At 39.0% G+C, this 21067-nt stretch overlaps 1 protein-coding gene and 2 non-coding genes across 3 annotated transcripts; 1 reads left to right on the plus strand and 2 right to left on the minus strand.

Annotated features, from left to right (window-relative positions):
* Positions 1 to 188: 188 nt before the first annotated feature.
* USPL1 (ubiquitin specific peptidase like 1) lies at positions 189 to 16149 on the plus strand. Its single transcript, XM_085320724.1, has 8 exons — positions 189 to 4092; positions 4637 to 4759; positions 5938 to 6595; positions 8817 to 8903; positions 9305 to 9434; positions 10679 to 10804; positions 11437 to 11597; positions 12790 to 16149. The coding sequence occupies exons 1-8, from the start codon at positions 3994 to 3996 to the stop codon at positions 14691 to 14693; spliced, it is 3288 nt and encodes a 1095-aa protein (XP_085176850.1). The 5' UTR covers positions 189 to 3993; the 3' UTR covers positions 14694 to 16149.
* Positions 16150 to 20089: 3940 nt separating this feature from the next.
* On the minus strand, positions 20090 to 20162 carry TRNAV-AAC (transfer RNA valine (anticodon AAC)). Its single transcript has one exon. It is a non-coding gene; the product is annotated as a tRNA-Val (tRNA).
* Positions 20163 to 20360: 198 nt separating this feature from the next.
* Positions 20361 to 20434, minus strand: TRNAN-GUU (transfer RNA asparagine (anticodon GUU)). The gene has a single exon. It is a non-coding gene; the product is annotated as a tRNA-Asn (tRNA).
* Positions 20435 to 21067: the final 633 nt, after the last annotated feature.

Consider the following 21067-nt stretch of genomic DNA (forward strand, 5'->3'; position numbering starts at 1 on the left):
CGGCCGCCGCGTAACGGCCGCCGCGTAACGGCCGCCGCGTAACGGCCGCCGCGTAACGGCCGCCGCGTAACGGCCGCCGCGTAACGGCCGCGGCGCGCGCACGTGCACGTGCGGCGCGGGGAGGCCGGGCCGGGAGCGTGGGGCTTAGGGCCGTGCGTGCGGTTCGCAGCGCGCCGCCGAGGGCCCGGAGCGGCGGCGGCGCGGGGAGACGAGAGGCGAGGCGAGGCGGCGCGGAGCCGTCGGCAGGTGAGGGGTGGCCTGGGGCGCCCCGTGCCCTTGCGTGCGGGGAGGAGCGGCGCCGGGCTTCTCGGCGCCTCCGTTTYTGTGGGAGCAGCGTTAAGCCCTTTGCCTCGTTCCTCGGTTGCCTGTTCCGTAGGTTGTGTTGAGATGACAGTCTTGAATATTTCTAAATGCCGACTTAGTATTTCTTGTCAACATCCATAGCTTTGAGGTCTTGTTCTTTCTATTCAGGTATCGCTATCTAAACCRGTGTTTAATAACAGATGTATGTGGTGAGGTACTAGCATGTATATATTTTTCCCTTGCACAGTTTTCTGATGTTCTAATAATTAACCATACATATATATTTTTTTTTCTTCTGCAGTCTTTTCCTAATGTATGGATCACTCTGGATGTGGGGAGAAACCTAAGGAGGCTGTTTACCCATAGGTTTATCTTGAAGCATTTGAACCCTACTTGGTGTTGAAGGAAGGGCAGCAACCAGGACAGTGCCAGCCTGTTAGCAGGAGCTCTGTCCATGAGCCTTTCACTTCATGCCTTGGGGTAGAGACCGAGGCTCTGCCTACACCAAGTCTCTTTCTGAAATCTTGCATCTATTTGCTGTAGCTATAATAAATGTTAGTTTAAGGTATATTTTTTCCATACTAACTTACTTTTCTTTGAAAAGGCCAAAAGGCCTCATCGACGAGATGCTTAGTCCCTGTACCTTACAGTACTCCTATCAAAGCATTCACTATTAGGACATTTAAGATAAGTCTGACTGTACAAAAGCTTTTAGAACAACCTAGTAATCATGCTGTAGACTAGTTTATTTCACAGCTTAATGCATTTCAGCTTCATTTGCCTTAGTCTGTATTAGGCTATATGCAGGAAGGAATCTTGCATTTGCCCCCGCACGAGACGGAATTGTAATTCTGCCTAGCACATATGGCCTGTGATGTAGGAACAGTGATCAGGTGACATGGCAATATCTCTCTAATGTCACAGTTACTGGAATGTGTTTTCATGGCCAAAGTTGTAATTTTTTCCTGCACTCTGATTTGAATATTARTAGTTATAGCTGGAGTTAAAAATAATACACTGTTCTCTTGCATAAGGAATGCACACATATCTAATAACATGGTTAATGTAAATGTGTGTGACTTTCTTCTCAGACTTYTGGTTTTTCATCTTTCCTTTTCAATTTCCTTTTGAAGGAGAGAAGACTTACAATTTGCAAGAAGTTTATTCTTAAGTGTCACTTTAACCTTTAAATTGAGAAAAGATGTTCACTGAGATGWAATCACTGTTCTATCACTTGCCTACTGGAGTTCTTAACTGATTTTCTGTCATGAGATCCTGAAACTGTTACTGTATTGCAAGACAAGTTCACTGTTACCAAAAGCCTTTTTGCAGTATGAATTCTTCTACCTCTTCCCTGCTTTCTGTCTTCTGCCCTGTTATCTCTGTGGCTCATCAGACCTTTTCATAAACCAGTTTAACTCACTAGAATAGCAGAAAAAAAAAAATCTTTCTGCTGTTTCATGAGTTCAGTTAGCTTATGGAAAGTTTGATAAGGAATTGAGCTATGGGGTTGGTGATGGAAAGAGAAAGAGGAGAAAAAAATATGTGAGACCTTCCTGTTACGTAGCAGTTGGATTGTCAGCTACCTGAGAAGCTTAGCAATTATACCTGGTTTGCATTACATTTTGCAAGTGTCCAACATAAAAGAAGAGAAAGTAGTGTAAACCTTTTAAAAGAGGACCAGTAAGCTTGAAAGCATGTTCCTATGTACTTTCTGATGTGTATTGCTGATGTTATATGCTGCTACAATGGGTCATTTTAGTGACCCGTTCTACCGGTGACCCAAACTACCAATTCATAAAGCAGTCTTTTAGTTGTCTGTTTTTCTTGGCAATTTTTCTTGTTTCTTATACATTTTACAAAGACCACGGAAAGCTTACTGTAATTTTACACATACTGAAATGTACAGATAGGTCACTTAGTACTGTTCTGTATRTCTGGTACTGGCATCCCCATTTTATTTCCTGGGTTCTTTGTATGTCTCTGAAATAAAAAGTTGATTAAGAGTATCATGTTAAGTGCAATAAATGGTATGGACTGCAACATTATAATACTATTGCTGGGTGATAGCAATAGTTTTTTTTTTTACCTTGAGTGAGCCTAGGACCATGTTGTTTCTTGTACGCCTTCCAACCATATTCTAAGTCTGTCCCTGCTCTCTGAGCAGGTTTGTACAGGTTGATACTTTTGTTCTTACCTTTAAAAACTGTTAGTTTTAGAAGTCCCAGTGTGCTAGCTCTTCATCTTACAGTCTGATTATTCTGAAAAGAGCTTCTGTATGTGTTGAAGTATCCGTAGGACATGTCATCAACTTAAGTTGTCCTTGAGGATTGATATGAAATAATGAATTGTTATAGCTTGCTGCTGTACTTTTTTAATTAATAATCTGTCYGTTTTTAGCAGTCTATACAGTTCTGTAGGGTCTCTTGTTGCTTAGTGTTATAAATGGATTTAGTTGAACTGGTATCTGTGCAGGTCTCCAAAAGTTCTTGTTTCAAAAGGAATTGTCTTTTAATCTGAGCTGGTGTCATAGTGTAGGAGTTGTGGAGCATTGTGCTGTGGGAGAGGTTCTTGATCAGTGAAGGTGTTGAAAAAGAAAGTATTAGCTGCTCAAGGAAAGCTGTTAACTTTGACTTTGCTGCTTTTCAGCTTAATTGTATTTCACCTGCCTTAACTTTCCCTTAAATCCTGAAGAGATGCGTATTTATTCTGGTTAGCTCCATTTGAAGTCAGCCAATATAGATTTGGGTCCATATAGTTCTAAACCTCTGTATTCTTCTGACTCAATCAAGATATAGTTAGCTTCAGAGCCAGAGAAAGAATGGACTTTCACAAGTTTGAGGACCTGTCTTCTGATGTGTGTGTAGTCTATACTGGAGTCATCCCACACAGATGTGTGTGTAGGTAGATACGTATGTTACTTCAGTGAACAACAACATATGTGAATCAGAAGGCAAAATTTGGCCCTGAATTTGAGAAATGATATTAAATGAAATATACAGTGTCATTAACAAAGCATGAAGTAGATTTATGTGGCAGTAATACTGTAGAAGAGCTTATTAGGAAGTCCATAGCATTGTTAAACTTCTTATAATCTAGTCTTTTTTCAAATAACACTAGCAGCAGGATGCCCTTCTGTAGTTAGAAATGGTTCCTTTTGCAGGATAAGCTTTTTATTGTTAGTGTATTAACTTCACTTTTCTGAAAGCGACAGTAGTTAGTTCTTCACTGCCTAAGCTGTAACTGTGTGGCATTTTATTCTAGCCATTTTTAAAGAAAATATCRGTCAGTCTTTCTGACAGTGTTAGATGTAGTAATTAGATGCACAGACAAGATGTTTACGTTTCTGCTAAATATACTGCACTTGGAAAATAAATGAGATCTTGCAGAGTGCAAAGAAYACATAGATTTGAAAATCCAAGGTCTAAAGCTGCTAATCTGGTATGTGACTTAAAGTTCKGAATTTGTAATTGCACAAGAAAATAAGTATGTTCAGTCAAGAAACTATGCTTCTGAATTCATTCTCACAGAAAATACAGATTTCATTACCGTTGGTATATTTTTATTCAAAATTTAATCTATTTTTTTTCTTTAATTGTTCTATTCATTTCTTATTTTTCAGGGTTCTTTGAAAATTCCTTAGTGGTCTTGACATTGTTTCAAGTGACATAAATTAGCCAGTGGCTCAGAATGATGGATACCCAGAAGACTACAAATGGTTTGCAAGTGATTGGACAAGGGACTGGTATAGGGATATCGACACTCCACATGGTGGGGTATTTGGGAAAAGTCAGTTGAAACTTATTTTACATGTGTGCAAAGTTCATATTTTTCCTCTGTTTTGAGAGATTTTTAATTGGTCTCAATTTTCTCAAAAAAAATCTCAAAATTATTTTTTCCACGGAAATCTATAACAATGGCGAAAGATTGTTCTAAGTACATTAGTGTCTATGTTTTTTTGGTTTTTTTACTGGTGTTGTTTTTAAAACTGCTAGCTTTTCTGTGAAAATTTATTTGTCTTTGAAAGATCTGAATTTGTGTTCTCTGGCAACAAATATCCTTTGGTCTAGTGCAAACAAAATGAGATATTATGTAATAGTGTGGTTAAAGATACTTTCTTAAATATTTGAATATTTAAATCAAAAGATAAATTCGTTTAGAACATTCTGTTGTTTGAGTATATACTTTTATAGCTATGATCAAAACCTAATCCAATTAACTTTTTTATACTATATCAGATATATTGCTTTTCTGTCTTGGTGTGTAAATCTTATTCTTGAAATAATATATAAAATACATAAGCTAATGCTGCTTTTTTTTTCTTTTTTAATAGAACTGTAGTCCTGTAACTACACATGAGTATTGCCCAGTCTGCAAAGAGAAGGGCCAGACACAAGCTTTACGGACTTACCGCATTAATTTTCAGGAGTCCATTTTCCTTTGTGCAAATCCTCAGGTATTATCCTAATTAACAGTTTTCTTGTGTTGTGTTATCTTCAACATTTACGCCTCTTTAAATTCAGGAATTCATTAGTGATAAGCAGACTTGGAAGAAGACTCTTTTGAGTTGACCTACTAGACAGTATCTGGCTGTGTTTAGACAAAAACAGAGCTAACCTCTATATGTATAGTGTTTATGCATAGCTAATCTAAAGAAATGTTTAAAAAAATTAAAAAGGGAGTTTGGCTTACCTAACAAGGAAGAGTAAATCTGTATATGAACCAGATTACAAGTTAAAATTTGGTGATCCCTCTAACTGGTATTCTATCCATGCAGATGTTAGTTTCTCATTCTTTTTTCTTTAAGCTTTTTGTTTTTCTTTGCTTTTTTTTCCTTATTTTGCTTTTCTTTTGAGTAATACAAATAGGTTTGTAATTATAACCGCAGTGTTTCTGAAGTTTTCCATTTTAAGTTTAACCTTAGCTAGATTTCTAGACTGCTTAATAGTGGTGACTTTTGCTGTCTCTCCATTCTCTTTTCTGCACTGTACCATGTGTGTGTGGTGAGGGTATAGCAATCTTATATGGCCTGGTACCATTATATTAACTGAGTGCAAAGACTAGATACACTGCTGTAAGTTGGTCTCACAACTCCCTTCCCTGCCCCCCCCCCTTACTCCTCCCTCTGCAGTAATCATTGTACTGGTTTGGAGGAGGAGAATAGTGGATTTGATTATATTCTCCTGGTTGCAAAACGTTCCTATGCGTAAGACCCTACTGACACCCAGTCTGGTGCACCAGACTAATCTGAAAGATAGCCTTCTAGCTTTGGAAGTCTCGGAAAGAGAAATATTCATCCTCCCTAAAGGAATAGATGTAGCAGAATGAGYGAACAGGAGTTTCCTTATCAACATTAGGATGTCTTTAAGGGATGGGAAGTGGGGAGTCAGCTATTTACTGGAAAAGTGCTGTTGATTATCACTTTTGATACTTTTTTTTTCAGCACTGCTTGTAAGACAGTAGGTGGATAAAACATCCTTCCTGTCATATATGTTGAATTTATATGTCAGTTTCATGAAAGTATCACTTTACAGGAGTCCTGCACTCTACTTTAAYTGTATAGTTTGTATTTTTAGCTACTATTTACCTGAAATTGCTTTGTAGATTTCATTATAACTTTTTTCTTTCCTTTAGTGCATCTACCCACTTGGTTATAAGCCATTAAACAGCATAATTATTTCTGCTAATTCAGAAGAACATCAAATTCCACGTACTGATAAGAAAAGGAAGTTGTGTGATATTAGTGACTTTTCTCCCRTTGAATTACATACAAAACAGACAAGGACTAATAATGGGATAAATGTTGAGCAGACTATTAATGCAAGTCCTGCTGTCAAATACTGTGAGAATAGTTTATATTCTCCCAAGCCAAGCATACCTGATGAATTGCAGAATGACCAGCAAAAGACTAGTAGCAAGGCGGAGTCCGTCACACAGCAGGTGGATATTGAAACAGCCAACAGAGCCAGCGGTTACCAAGAAAGTCCTTCTAAGACTTCTTCAGCTAGAACACAGCTCTTACCAAGTTCTGAACTTTGCTYGGCAGCATCTGAAATTTTGCTCAGAGATGATAAAGGTTCCACTAATAACAGAGATTTATGTCTTCAGTGGAGGAACGTGTATGCTCTTTGTTGGTTGAACTGTATTTTGTCAGCACTGGTACACTTAGAAACATTAAAGTTTGCTCTAACAGAAGAATACACTGAAGAAAAATGTTTACTGCAGAGACTCCTTACAAAATACAATCAAGCAACTGCACTTCTAAATACCTGTAAAAGAAGTAAGGTAAAAGGTGAGTAAGTTTAGCTGCTGCTTCTTTATAATCAAACTGATATATCTACTACAAATACATGGAATTCAGTAGAGTGTACTGAAGTCTGCTTCCCTTTTATTTCAAGATCACAAACACACACAAAAAAAGTTACACCTCATTTCTGTGAATTTCCAGACCAGAGTTCTTTTGTCTAGCAGATTCTCAGTAATCACTGACAATATCTGTCTCAGGGAAAATAGGCACACTTTGAAAGCAAGTATTAAGTATCTCTTGAAATTTTCTGTTRCATACCGGGTAGGTAAGTTGTGAATTGTTCGGGTAATTGAGCCTGAATTTGTTTCMTTCCCCTCTGTTAGTTAATGTATTATTACAGTGCTGTTCTAATATTAACGTTTAAAATCTTTCCTGATGTGATTTTTTTTTTAATATATCCCTGTATAAATGCACAGTTGCCCTGTCACACCAAAAACAGTAAAGCTGGGAAGATGAATGTTCCTTTCTGGCTCCAGTTGAGCTGACTGAAGGAATGCTTCCCCTGAGGTCTACAATCTGCCCTGCGGATGATGGTGCTTCCTAACCCTTTTCAGTCAAAATAGTCAGATCTGTTAACCTGGTCCCTACTGTCTGGAACAGGTTAGGAGCATTCCACGTGTATGACTTGGCAAACTGGAGGGCAGTCACCTCCAAGCACTGGGGCAGTGATGAGTAGCTGGAGGCAACCTTTTAGCCAGCACAGCAGGAGTTAGAAGATGTGTCACTATAAGCTGTTAGTATGAGCTTTGATCATTTTGTGAAGTCTGGATCCAATTTAAGACTCTTAAACTACTAATATATATTTTTCTTATTTCTTTTGAACTGATCCATTGGAGTCATAAGTCTGAATTTGTAAAAGATATTCCTTCAGAGAATTAATGCAGGTCTCTTGACTAGCCAGTACCTTCTGCGAAGCCTTTTTCAGTAGATCTCCCAAGAAGAGTGAGTGTGGGGCTATATAGTACCGTAACAGCATTAGGTAACTTAAAATCACATCGTCCCTAGAAAAAAACAGTGGATATATGGAAAAAAAAATGAATAGACTTTTTGACAGAAAACCATAATATTTTTAAAGAAGAGGAAAAAAAATCTAAAGAAATTCTAAAAAATTTCACTTGCTCTAGTTCTAGCCAGAAATTCTGGCTGCTTATTTTTAAGTTTTTAAATGTTGCCTGGAATGCCTCTGCCATCACATTACCTGTGAATCTGGGATGGTGTTTTCCCCTTTGCTGTGCTACTGCTGTTTGTGAAGAAGCARTGATACAGAAGAGCCCTTAGTGGGGATGGTAGCTTACCTTCCTTAGGAAAGGTGTTGTAATGTAGTGTTACTTGAAATGACCTAAACCTTTCCATTTCTAGGAATCACTGCAAAACAAATTAGTTTATGTGGGCAACAGTGGAATGGTGTATTGTTACGGTGTAGTATTTATTTTGCCCTGCTATCTAATTTTTCAGTATCTTTTACTTTTGGTTGTTTTTAAAAACAATCAGAAGCAGTAGAGCTGCAGAATTTTTTAAAAGTTTTTTTTCTATATACATAAATATCCTAAGTAAGAAATAGTTTCCACAGCTATGTTAAATTCTCCTTTAATTTGTGGAGGTTATGATCATGATTGTGTAGTAGAAGCTATCTTCTTTCTTGAGCTTAAAGAATCCGTGTATAAACAATGCAACTGTTGTAAAATTAAGTTACATACTGAGATACATGATGTAAGCTGTGTAACAAATTAATTTCTACAAATTTTAAATGGTGACCTAGGAATTTAGTATTTAATCTGAGACAACACATTAAGATATTTTTTAAACTAATTGTGTGATGTCAATTCAAAGTATTTAAGCACGTTTTTGCCCTTTTGATCTTAAAATTTAGATTTTTAAATCTACTCTTAAACTCCAGATCTCCAGGATTTATAATGTCTGGCTACCTTATCCTTAAATACCTTTACTATCCAGTTAATAGTACACAGTCTTAACCATAATTTAAGTCAGGTTAAGTAATTTCTAGTAAAATGTGTATAATTTGTGTAAATTCCACTCTAAATTTCAAATCAATTAATATTAAGCATTGACTGTTTTACCAACAGCTATAGAGAAGTGAATGTTAATATGAAAAGCATCTGTTTGCAGACAATGAATGCCTTAGGTGAACATGGAACAGGGGAGGATTGCACATAAATAGATGGAAATATGTGTTTTTTTTCTTTAGATGTCCTTCCAAAAGCAGAATCATATCTCAACGAAATCAGAAACAGAATTTTTACACAGCTTCAGCCTCAGCTTGGGTGTAAATTGGGTGAGTAATTATTGCAGAATATCAATATTTATTTTCACGAAACTACATGTGAAGCTTTGTAGTTTGTCAGCATATAAAAATACATATGGTCATAAGCATACAAGACAGCTTGCAAATACATTTTATATATCATGTATTATATGGTAAGCTTTTTTGTCCCCTAACTAATTTTGAAGTTTAGAGAGCATATTCTTCTGTTGGTAACTATGCTGTAGTCACAAAACTGYCTGTGAGAGCAACCTAATAACAGGGATCTGTCCCTTTCTGAGAATTAGAAATACAGCCTTGAAAGGTTACCCAGAGTTAGAAGCAATAGCAGTAAACTTATCTTCTTTCCTTTTGATGTACTGAGGGCTGATTTTAAATATTCAATGACTGTTCTTATTCCTCCATCTTTGAAGGTGAAAAGGAAAGTCCAGTGTTTGCACTTCCTCTACTTTTACGACTGGATCACCAAGCTGAGAAACTATTTCTGCATTCATTTTCATGGCAGTTTGAGTGCTTGTGTTGTGGTTACAAATACCAAGACCGGTGAGATTTTTCTTAAGTAGCTTCTGTCTAAAAGCTGCTTCCTTACCTTTTTAAATCTGCATTTAATATATGTTTTTTTCTTCAGCTCTCTAGGTTTTGTGCAGCTTAAGCTTGTTGGTAGTGTTTTATGTGATCCACTTTTTTAGGCTGGCATTTGCAAATGGTTTACTGCTGTGTCATGTCTTAGGAAATCATGTTATCATACAATCCAAAAAGAAATAATATGCAATCGTGATGCCTTAGCTGCTCATGCTGATTTTTTGCTGAGAGTATACAGATTGCTGCTGTTCCAAAGAATGTATGCCTGGTACACTTTTGCTATTGAATAATACCTATAATATTCATTTGGATTGCAAAGAATCAGGAATATAAATATATGAGGCTTGTTTGCATAATTGATATATTTTACAATAATATTACAGGGAAGTTGTTTCTTGATAATTGATCAAATTCTGTATAGCTGTAAGTGCAAGCTACTCACTTAGCCTCCTTTTAGAGTCAGTGGAAAAACGGGCACCTTCAGAAGACAGCTCATTTTACTTCAAAAATGCCTGTTTTTCTCCACTGTCTTAAATTTACACAATAAATTTCTAGACCCGCAAATGAGGTAGGATGAATTCTGTCCTTTATACCTCGAGCTAATGTGTAGTCCTGGTTAATAGGATGTGTTCAAAAGCCTCTGTTACATGCTGTGTTTTCCAGTAAGTTGAAAAATCTAGGTTAGGTTGAATATAAAATAAGATCCTTCTGAGGCTGATGAATGAACTACATTGTTTCACTGTAATATTCCATACTTTGTATTTTCATTTGTGTAAGCTCTGCTCTGAATGTACTGGTTCTTTGAAAACAAGGCCTTGTATTCTGCATTCTGATGTAATTTTTTACTACTTCACTCTGTCTTGAGCCTCTGTATTAGCTAGTAAATTACTGAGGTCTTGGTAGAAGTTTCACTATATTTTGGAAAGGAAAGAGATAAGACGTTAAGGGAGAAAGAGCAGATAATGTGGAATTAAAGGCCTTAATGCTGCTGAGAACAAATGATGACTGATACTGTTTGACAAGTGAATTCAGTGCTGACTTGCATCTGATGCAGTCACACTGGAGATCATGCAAATGGCATGAATATGAATAGAATTTGACTTAGTCATAACATTTTTTTTTAACTTTTTTCCCTGGTATGAAGTATGTATTTCTATTGTTTTCTGGTCAGCAACTCAATTTACTCTCTTTTTCTGTGTGTCCAGATGTAGGAAAACATTAACAACCTTCACAAATATAATCCCTGATTGGCATCCACTTAATGCTATTCATATTGGTCCGTGTAATAACTGTAATGATGCATCTCAAAGAAGACAGATGATTTTGGAAAAGTAAGTTTGAATATGTGAACTTGAAAAGAAGATAAAATTTTGAGACTTCATCTAGTGAACATAGTTGCGCTTGCGAAAACAAACTGTTGTGTTTAAAGAAATATTAAGCTTTTAACTCTGATAAATATTCAGTTTCTTAGATTTAAGGTCATTCTTAAATGCTGAAACTTGCAAATAACGTTTAATAAACCTGAAATATAGAAAGTGCAGTGTTTAGCTTGCTGAATAGCACATTTGTTTCAGCCAGGGAGTAAATACACTACTGATACCCAGTAGCAACCTCTCCACAACCCCTGGTGTTGATGGATAGAACTGCTCTCTGATTGTCTTTATTGGTTTGACTTGGGAGTGCTGTCACTTATAGTTCTGTTATAACAGTTACCTCCTGTCTTTCTCACCTTCACTCACACCCTCCCCCTGCCATTCCTCCAATCTCGTGTGTTGTTTTTCCCCCACATTTATAACAAAATGGAATATCATCCTGGGAGTATCACTCAATCTTAGGAGATTTATGTGGAGATAAAATAGTAACAGCAGGACTGCCTGCTCTTTGAGATGCCTTGCTTGTGATTTTTCATTAGGAACTTCTACTGATATTTTGTTGTAATTAAACTGTTCTGTTTCTTTATTAGAGTACCTGCAATATTAATGTTGCATTTTGTCGAAGGCTTGCCACATAACAACCTGAAGAATTACTCATTTCAGTTTGAAGGAGATTCCTACCAAATAACATCTGTTGTTCAGTATCAGACAGTCAAGAAACACTTCATAACCTGGTCTTTGAATCCTGATGGTAAGAGCCATAAATTCTGTTATAGTAGTGCATGAGTCTGTATCAAATCCTGTTTTATGGATTACTGAAATAGTCCCCAAAGTCCATAAATAATAAGTGTTTTTTTATCTGTATTCTAAACTTCATGTTTAGAACTGTAGGAACTTTGTTATTCTGGATGAAGCTTTCATTTTGGTTTAACTAATTTGTTCAGCAGTGTTCTGTCCTACGCTGTCCTCATTAGGAAAAGTTATTTGGGTAGTATTGTTTGCTTTCCTAACTTTGAAAAAAGGAAAAAAAAATACAAGCTGAGCATAGCTGTTAGACAGACTGTATTGGTTATTTTGAAGCCAAATATTCAATCATTCTTGGGCAGGAATGGGGACTAGGAGCACTGATGCTTAGTTTCTCTTTGTTTCTGGACCTTGCTTCACCTGATGGTTGGGAGGCACAATTCAGTTTTAGAAACATGACTCATGGTGTAAAGGTTCTGTTGGTTCAGCAGCAGAGCTTCATCCAAGTGGAATTCCAGAATCAGGGAGAAGGTGGAAAGTGGACATTTTGATTCTCATGCTTCCATAGAGGGAATGGATGCAGTCCTATCAAATGTTCTGGCAAAATGAAAGTTGCCTAAATTGTGCAGGTAGAGTTTAGGAAGAACTGAGATGAGGAAGCATCTGGGAAGCAACTAGTTAAGAACATTTGATGTATTATGTATATATATGTTATACATCTATTTTATAGGTTCTTAAAGCTGTAAAAATTATTTTTTTGGTGATTTATAAACAATTTGCAGATGATGGGGCAGATTACTAAATGAGAATATCTCTTTGCCTGATTGAGATGCACAACAATTTATGAAAGYTTCTACTGAGAAACATTTTTGAAAGGTGGTTCTTCCCTCAGACCTGTGCAGATATTTTCAGACAGGATGTCAGCATCATTAGCTCGGACAAAAAGCATTAGTTTTGCTTTTCTGGTTGACCTACTCTGACCTGTAATAGTGCTGCAGCAAATTCTGCTTGAGTGTGACCTTTTTAGGGTAGAAGCCTCCCAGTTTTCCTCTGATACAATAAAGAACAGAGCAGAAGAATCTTGATTTTCTGCATGTCAAGGGAAAGGTGTTAATAAAAATGTTTGACAAGTGTCAGAAACAGTGATTTCAGTTTTAAAGATCTCTGAGTCTCCACGCTGGTTACTGTTTATTTTTCAGGAACTTGGATTGAATGTGATGATTTAAAGGGTCCGTATTGCAAGAGACGTAAAAGATTTGAAGTTCCTCCTTCAGAGATTTTTATTGTCTTCTGGGAAAAGAAAACATCTCATGTGCCACAAGAACTGAGTTCACAGTTTCAGAGTAAAAATATTGAAGATTTGCCTCTTAATAACATACAGTCAAATTCCACAGAGTTGCCTTGTGGTTTTGAAAATGCTGTAGACAAAATATTTGCAGAACATCACAAAGAGGATTCTGTGAGAGTTTCAGATAAGAAACAACAGCAGGTTGCTGAAGATGAAAGTAGTGTTCATCGTGATTTAGAAGGTCTGGCACATGATGATGTTATAACTCTGACGCTTGTAGAAATTCAAGTTGACTCAGAAGCTAAATCACTGGAGAACAGACAGATGGTGGGAAATAACCTTGTTGTTGAGATGGACACACTGCAACAGCAGGAATCAGCTTGTTCATCTGACACTCCACATACAGGAGAGGTTGCTGGAACTAGTCTGGCTATGAATAATAAATGCACGTTATCTGAAGGTCGCAGCATTTGCTTACCCCTAGAAGAGTTAAACCCAGCAACTACTACTACTCCTGTGCCTAAAAACCAGKACCCTTACCCATCTTGCTCACCACTTAATCGAAGAACAGATGACAGAGCAAATTTATTTAACATGGAAGATGGTACTGGCTTAAATTCAGAAGTAGAGCTAAACAAGAATGTGTCGCCGGCAGAGAATGTTGCACAAAGATCACCTGACTTGAAAGATGCAAGCAAAACTGTAGTTGATTCTCAGATTGCAAATTCTTCTGCTGCCAATCATCTTTTTCAGCCTTCACACAAAGACCAAAAAAGAGGATTTGTTGGAAGCTGGGTAAAGAAATTATTAAGTAAGAATACTTCTTTTATGCCTTCAAGTGCCTCAGCTCTTAAAAATGAAAGAAACTGCAAAACTTCCTCGGTGCAAAAAATAAGTGATATGCGGCTGCCAGTTAAGGGAGCAAGTAACTTTGATGGATTTCAAGGTAGAGGTACAAACAAGATGACTGAGACTCCTAAATCAGCAGTTCCTCAAAGTAAAAATATTCATCCTTTGTCAGATTTCAAAGGATTTTCTCAAGACATTCACCCTCCTACAAAAAGTCATATTGCTAATGAAGGTCCAACTTGGAGAAGGTCAAGAAGTGTGTTGGGTACCTCAGGTAAAGTAATTCAGCCTAATTCACCCAGCTGTAATTCTGGGAAGACAAGTGAGTCAGATACTGATAAAACCAAAAAACTTCGCCAAAAACTGTTAAAAAAACTTAATGCTAAAAAGAAGAAGTTAGCTTCACTGGATAGACTAGCAGTGGAACGAACAAAACATGAAAGACCTGTGAATGGAGGTGAAAGCACTCCATGTTTTGAATCTCATAAGGATAGTGAATTATTACAGACTTTTTTAAGGGAACTGCAGCATCAGATTGATGTGGCAGATAATGAATCTGATGTAAACTCTGTGTTGATGTGCACTAGCCACGATGCTAATAACAAAATATTGGCAGAATTACTGTCCCCTACCTCAACTGTTGCTTCCTTAGAGGTTCCAAAAGGTGAAGACGAATGTATGTATTTGGAAATGGTGGATAGCAATGTTGCAGCAGCTCTGCCTGCTGAGATGACCAGTATGTCACATGCAACAGTGCCATGTGAAGACCACAATTACTACAGTCCTGTAAAGGAGAGTAATTCTGAAGTTCTTACAATGAACAAATCAGGCATGAAAAAACTTGCTTTTGAAAGTCCTGCAAATGAAGATATCCTTGAAGACCTATTCTCCATTTCGGCACCAAGCTCAATACCAGGCGATATAGATTTACCTCATTTTGATGAAACTCTGTTTGAAACTTGGTGAATATTCAATTTCTTAGTTTTAGTATTTTTAATATGTATGTATTCAATATGTATATTTTGAAGCAAAGCACTATTTAAATTATATTTTCTAACTAGTTTAATTGCACACTGGCAGTACTTGAACAATTTACATTTGAGGGTTTCTTTTTCTTAAAAGTGCATTGTAGCAGGCAAAAAAGGTTTTAATCCCTTTTGTCTGTGAAACAGTTATTTTAGCTGTAGGATATGAGGATAGTTTTAATTAAAAGCTCCTATAAGTTTTAATTTTTGCTGCTTTTAATATGGAAAACTCATCCATATTTTATTGAGCTTAAAAATCACAATCTTCACTACCCTACTTACGAAGTTCTGATTTATTTTTCAGGATCTCTGAATTCCTGAAATCTTGTYGTCCAATCTAAAAATAAATAAGTAAATAGAAACTGACTATAATCAGGGATAGTTGCATCCTTTTATACAAAGATTATTTGCAATACTAACAAATCAAGGATGGTGTTCTGCTAGGCATTTTACTGTTTTCAGAACTACAGTTCTGCAAGCTCTTTCTGGTGTGTACATCCTTGGATCCAAGGAAGGAGGGATATATAAAGTAGAAATTTTCCTATTTAAAGTTAGGACACGTGCTGAGGTTTTTATTCCAGGTTAACTGAAAATACAGTTTTGCAGAATATATTTTGGAGCCTGCTAATCTTTTAAGTAAAATAAATAAGATTTGACTCAGAGTTTGCAGCATTAAGAAAGAATTAGTACCAAATGTAACTTTCATGTATTCATGACCGCAAATTTAGTAGCGAAAGTAAACTATACATTAGCATCCGTTATTGTTACTACTAGGAGTTTTTCATGGATAGAGCTATATACTCCTGTCCATATATAAGAGAATGCCAGGGATGATCAAGGCCAGTAGGAAGAAGAAGATGGAGAAATGTGCCAAGAAGACAGTGAGTGTTTATGTGCTAAATTAGATCACCTAAAATATTTTTAATGTACATGGAAATAAGACTTTTATCAGCAAATCTATTTCAGCCATTTTTAGAGATACTCTTTTTTTTTAATTACAAATTCAAAACACAAACCCTTCTGTCATACTCTTAAACAAGTGCAGTGGAACATAATTGTTATTACAGGTCACGGCTGCAGAGATGGATAGCTTGGATAGCTTGAAAAAATTCAAAAAGAGTTTGAAAAACTGTGAATGTCACTGAACTCACCTTCCCAAACTATTTCTTTTGCAGTTGTGGTCATGTTTATCAAACTTGTACCACGGAGAATGAATGGTTTCATTTTTGATACATAACTTCTTTAAAATCTTGAGCTCCTCCTTTGTTTTTTTAAATGTCTTATATGATGTGTTACAATGGAAAACAAATCGATGGGTTTTGAGTGTAAAGTCCTGATATAATGCTGGAGAAATGTTTGTCTGTGAATTCCCCTTATTAAAAAAAATGTTGACCAGAGCTAGAGTTTGACTTACCAGTAGATAACATAGGTGCCCCTACAAGATGTGAGGGAGCAGTAAGATTTTCTTGTAGAGTTTCCCAACCAATTGTTCCTATATATGCAAACCACTTAAAAGCCATGTACCACTAGCTCCTGAACGCTTGTTGCAGAGGTTTCCCTAAGCTGAGGGGAGGCGCTTCCTGAGCAGATGACATCTGGGTTGAGCTGAGTTGCAGTTACTTAGAGCTGAGAAGTGGAAACTTCCTTGCTGCTGCCTCAGGACGTGGCAGAGAGTCCAGAGAGAGCAGCCCCAAGCTTGTTGCTTTGCTGAGATGCAGAAATGTGTTGGTCTGCATGGGGAAGATGCCACTTTATTGGGATGTTGGAGGGAGAGGCTGTTGCGGATGAGAAAGTCCAGGTGCAAGCAGTGTGATAAGGTTAACAGCAGAAAAAGCTATGGGGGTGCAGCTGCTCGCCACTCCTAGAACAAGGAATCACCGTGGTTAATGCTGGCAGCACCCCTGTGAACTCATATTAGGAGTTCTTGGGTTGAAGCTGTGCAGGGTATAGTATGGGTGCACATATGTATAAAGTCTCCAAACATATTTAAATGGCACTTGAGATTAAAGTGAATATGAAACTACTTACGTTACTGGTGCAAGCTTTTTGATGATTTGTTCTGAAATAATTGTTAATGACAGATGATGCTGTGCAAATTTGTCTGTTTCCTAATTGCATCAACATAACTCTTTTACTCCCACTGATTCTTTGCAAGTAAGCATCCAGCTGAGATTGAATAAAAACTCCTTCACTGAAAAAAAACAGCTTGGAATTTGGTGATTACTGCACTTTTCGTTTTAAACTATTTTAAAATGGATTCTAGATGATCAGCCTTTCATTTGCAGTAAAGAGATTATAATGTATTTTCTGTCAATTAGAAATATATTAGGTGGGCATATAGCAAGTATGATTACTGAATAGTTACTAGTAACTTTATTTTGTAGGTTTATCAATGTGCTAGGATAAATTTTAAAAGCTCCGATGGCTTTGTGCACTTAGGATTGTATTTTACATGATTTTTTTCACCTCTTGCATCACAATCTAATTTGTCTTCTGATTTGAGAAAGGCAGAGTTATGGCACTTAGAGATTTATGGTCTAAATCAGCTCTGGATGGAAGGAGTTGCTCTGGTTCTGATCCTACTACTTTATGATAYAGTAAAACACTTCTTAACAAAGGGTATATGAAAAAGGAGGAGATGTCCCATGCTGATTGCGGGAAACTTGCCCATCTGAAAAGGAGCTGTATACACAGGGTTTTTTGTATGTGCTAGAAGACTGGTCTAGAAATTCATTGTGCTACTTGATAGAAGTCTCCTAATTTCCATCTTGTTATTTTTCATGGTTGGTTATTGCCATTTATTCTTGTTCTGACACTGGGTTTTGGCTTAAATAATTATTCCCTTCCTGACCATGTATTAGTAGAGAGCAATTGTCCTCTCTGTCTTCCTTTTGCAAAGCTACATAGCTGCTTTTCCCTTAATGAGCCACTTTGTGCTCCGAAGAGCAAAGCAGGCAACCTCCTGGGCAACTTACTCTGTATCCCACTCTGCAAGCACGCGCTGGGCTTCAAAGCCAGTCGGGTTCGGCCCCGCAGGGGAAGAGCTTGCGGTCCAAGTGTAGACCTATGGGTGGCAGCGTGTGCGGGGGAGAGACACTGAGGTCAACCACGTGATGAGAGCGATGAAGCCTTACTGCAGCATGTCCCGTTCTGCGCTGTACACAAACAGAGTTTAATTGCCTCTGGAAGAAGTACTGAASCTGCACGGCACAATGCAGTGGAGCGGTGGGACACATGAAGAGCAGATGATGGAAAAGGAGTGTAGAAAAGTACTCCTTCGCTCTCCAGTTTTGAGGGCCAATGAGCCAAACTCACCTCTTCAGTTTGGCAGTTCTCGCAGACTCAGATTACAATACAAGGCCACACAGGGCTTTTTTTTCAGGCCAAGACTTTTTTTCAGGGGGTCCAAACGCCTCTGACTTAAGTTTATTCTGGAAGGAGTTTGAAGAAATCTTAAGAGGAGGCTTTTCCCTGAATGTGGGTTCATACTGTTTTTTTGTTTTTCCTTGAAATCATGAAGTTGCTTAATTTACTAAGGATGCTCAAGATAGGATTTAGGGTAGCTCTAATCCTCCCTCGATTTTCCAGTTTAAAAATGAGGGAAAATACCTGTGAGCTGTAAGAACTGGCAATATTCYGTGAAACCTGACCTCGGTGATACCGAAGTCTAGGAGGCAGGGAAGAACAGCCAGCCCCCCCTCTTTATGTTTAGAAAAATGAACTTCCAATCCTGGTGATTGATACTGTTGCAAAATTTTTCAGTGAAATTGCCAGATATGAAGAGCAGAGGAGTCAGAAACCCTGTAATCTTTTTATCTTACTCTTAGTGGGCTGCGTGTTCCATTTCTTTGGCTTATAGAGGGTGGTCCATAATTTTTAAATATTTAGGAAATATGTATTTTATCCTTTAAGCAGTATTTTACAGTTCTAGCATACTCGTTCTGTAGTTTGTTTTCATTTTATTTTTCAATACTCATATTTTCAGTGATTTTTCTGGAGGTGTAGCAGTGCAAGAGGCACAAATAATGGGGAAAGTTGTGAGAAGGAATTAGGCAGTGCTTTGAATTTTCTAAGGAGCTAGCATTTTTAACGTAATCTTTCTCTCCTCCCTCCTCCYTCAAGCCTTGCTTTTTCATTGGGAAGATGAGGTTTTCAAATTCTTCATTCCTCAACACCATAAATTTGAGTGTTAACCGCCACTATCTCTCATGCCCTCATTTCCAGTGAAAACTTCAGCAGTGCTTAGGCTAATTAGCCAAACCTCTTCTACAAACCTCTTCTGCCATTCAAGTGCAAGCACTGAAAATGCTGTCATTTGGCTGTGGAATCGTTTTAAAGGTTTTGCTGCAGGTTTTCTGATGACACTCAAGCCATTTCGATTTAGACTCATTTCTCCTCCTTCAGGTTATCTTTCCAACCAGACGGGCTGAGATTAAATTTTTAAAAGGAAAGCTTATGTGACAGAATGAACCAAATCTTGAAAATAAAACATCTGGCCATGTCCTGGCGGTAGCGTGCTCCTCCTTGCAATGGTATGCTTCCAATCCTCTGCCTAGCTCAAGTGCAAAACCTTTTTGTAAGAAAGGCTGGACAGAGGTTGTGGCTTCATATATATATATTGCAAACATAGTACATACATACTATATAGTCATACTGTTTACTTAAAGTTTAAAATAGCAAGTAGAAAAATTATTAGGAATATTCTGCCCTATATTAGCGACAGTAGATTATAACAGAGGTTATAACTTTTGATTCTATGAAAAAAATGTATCTGTAATACTGTGACAGTGTTAGCAATTTTTGAAAAATAGTTATCCCCCAAGAAAGAATTCCATACGATACAGTCTTTCAGCCCCATGGTAGTGAATACTGTGCAACCRTGGGACCCAAGGCCTGGGTTTAAGAAGCAGCCTTGCTGATTGAGTTCCTGCTGTGTGCGGCTTGGGTTCCTGAGAGGTCTGGTTACGGGTCTGAACCAACGCGTGCGTGAGTGGTGCCTGGGGTGGTGGAGCGCAGCCCAGCAGCGCACTGTATCAGTGCAGCACCGGTGTATTTGCCCAGCAGCGCGCTGTATCAGTGCAGCACGGTGTACGTGCTGCTGGTGTGCTGCGTCCCTGCGCACCTGCGACGAGCGGCGGCCTGCCTCCGAGTGACTCCCCTACAGCAGCCTCCTCGGAGTCTCGCAGAAGCAATAGGTGCCGCTGCAGTCTCGTGGCAGCGTTCAGGTTCCGTTCTGCTCCCAGTATCACACTACGTTTACAGACTGGTTTTAACCGAGACGTTGGAAAAAACGTGCAGGAGGTGACAAGGCGAGCGGGAAGGWAAAARSRACAMCCRTGTTTCCGCCCGGTTTCGAACCGGGGACCTTTCGCGTGTTAGGCGAACGTGATAACCACTACACTACGGAAACTCCGGTGGCAGCGCTGTTCCTGCAGCCGCCCTTGCCCTCGGCCTGGCGCATCGGGGGCGGCGCCTCTTCCCGGAGGGGCCGCGGCAGAGCGGGGCAGAGGCGGCCGCGGAGCGGGGGGAGGCTCAGTCCCACTCAATTCCCCAAGGGAAGGGGAAAGGGGAAAAAAAAAATCGCCGCCGACTAAAAGCACCCGCGCCCCGTCCCTGGGTGGGCTCGAACCACCAACCTTTCGGTTAACAGCCGAACGCGCTAACCGATTGCGCCACAGAGACGCGCCGCGCACGCGGGGCGCCGCGAGCGCCCTTCGCCGCGCCGCGGCCCCGCCCCGGAGCTGCGCGGGGGGAAGCGCGGCTGCTCGCGAAAACGGGAAGCGGCGCCGCGCGCCCCGGTTAGCCCCGTGGTGTGCGCCCTCACACGGGGAGAAAAACTCGAAAGAGGAACGAAAAAGGCTCGGAGAGCCAGGGAAGCCAGAAAAAGGAAAATGAGGAAGGAAGAGAAACAAGGAGAAGTGGCATGGGCTTAYGTGTTCTTCACACAGATGCTGAATGTGGCAATAAGAAGCTTCATCCGTAATAAATAAAAGTATCATTTCCTCACAGTGGCACCACTTGCGTGGCTGGGAGGTCTGGTATTGATCAAGTACAAACAAATCGAGCTTAGACCGCTGCAGCGAGGCAGGCACCCTAACGCAAAAGAGCTTTTCCCACTGGCTAGCGATGGCCGTAAACGCTTGTCAGCGGGGCCGGCGCGGGAGCCCTCTGCCACGGGGCACAGCAGCGGCAGAGGTGCTGTGGAAGAAAGTGCTGTCAGCAGGAAGGAACATAACCAACCTGCAGCCTCGTCCATTTAAATCATGCAGCTAAAGGCAGTTTCTGTGAGTCTCTGTACCAGCGGTGATGGCTGTA

Source organism: Rhea americana, unplaced genomic scaffold (assembly GCF_003343005.1).
Source record: "Rhea americana isolate MKP2758 unplaced genomic scaffold, rheAme1 scaffold_65, whole genome shotgun sequence".
Lineage (NCBI taxonomy): Eukaryota > Metazoa > Chordata > Aves > Rheiformes > Rheidae > Rhea > Rhea americana.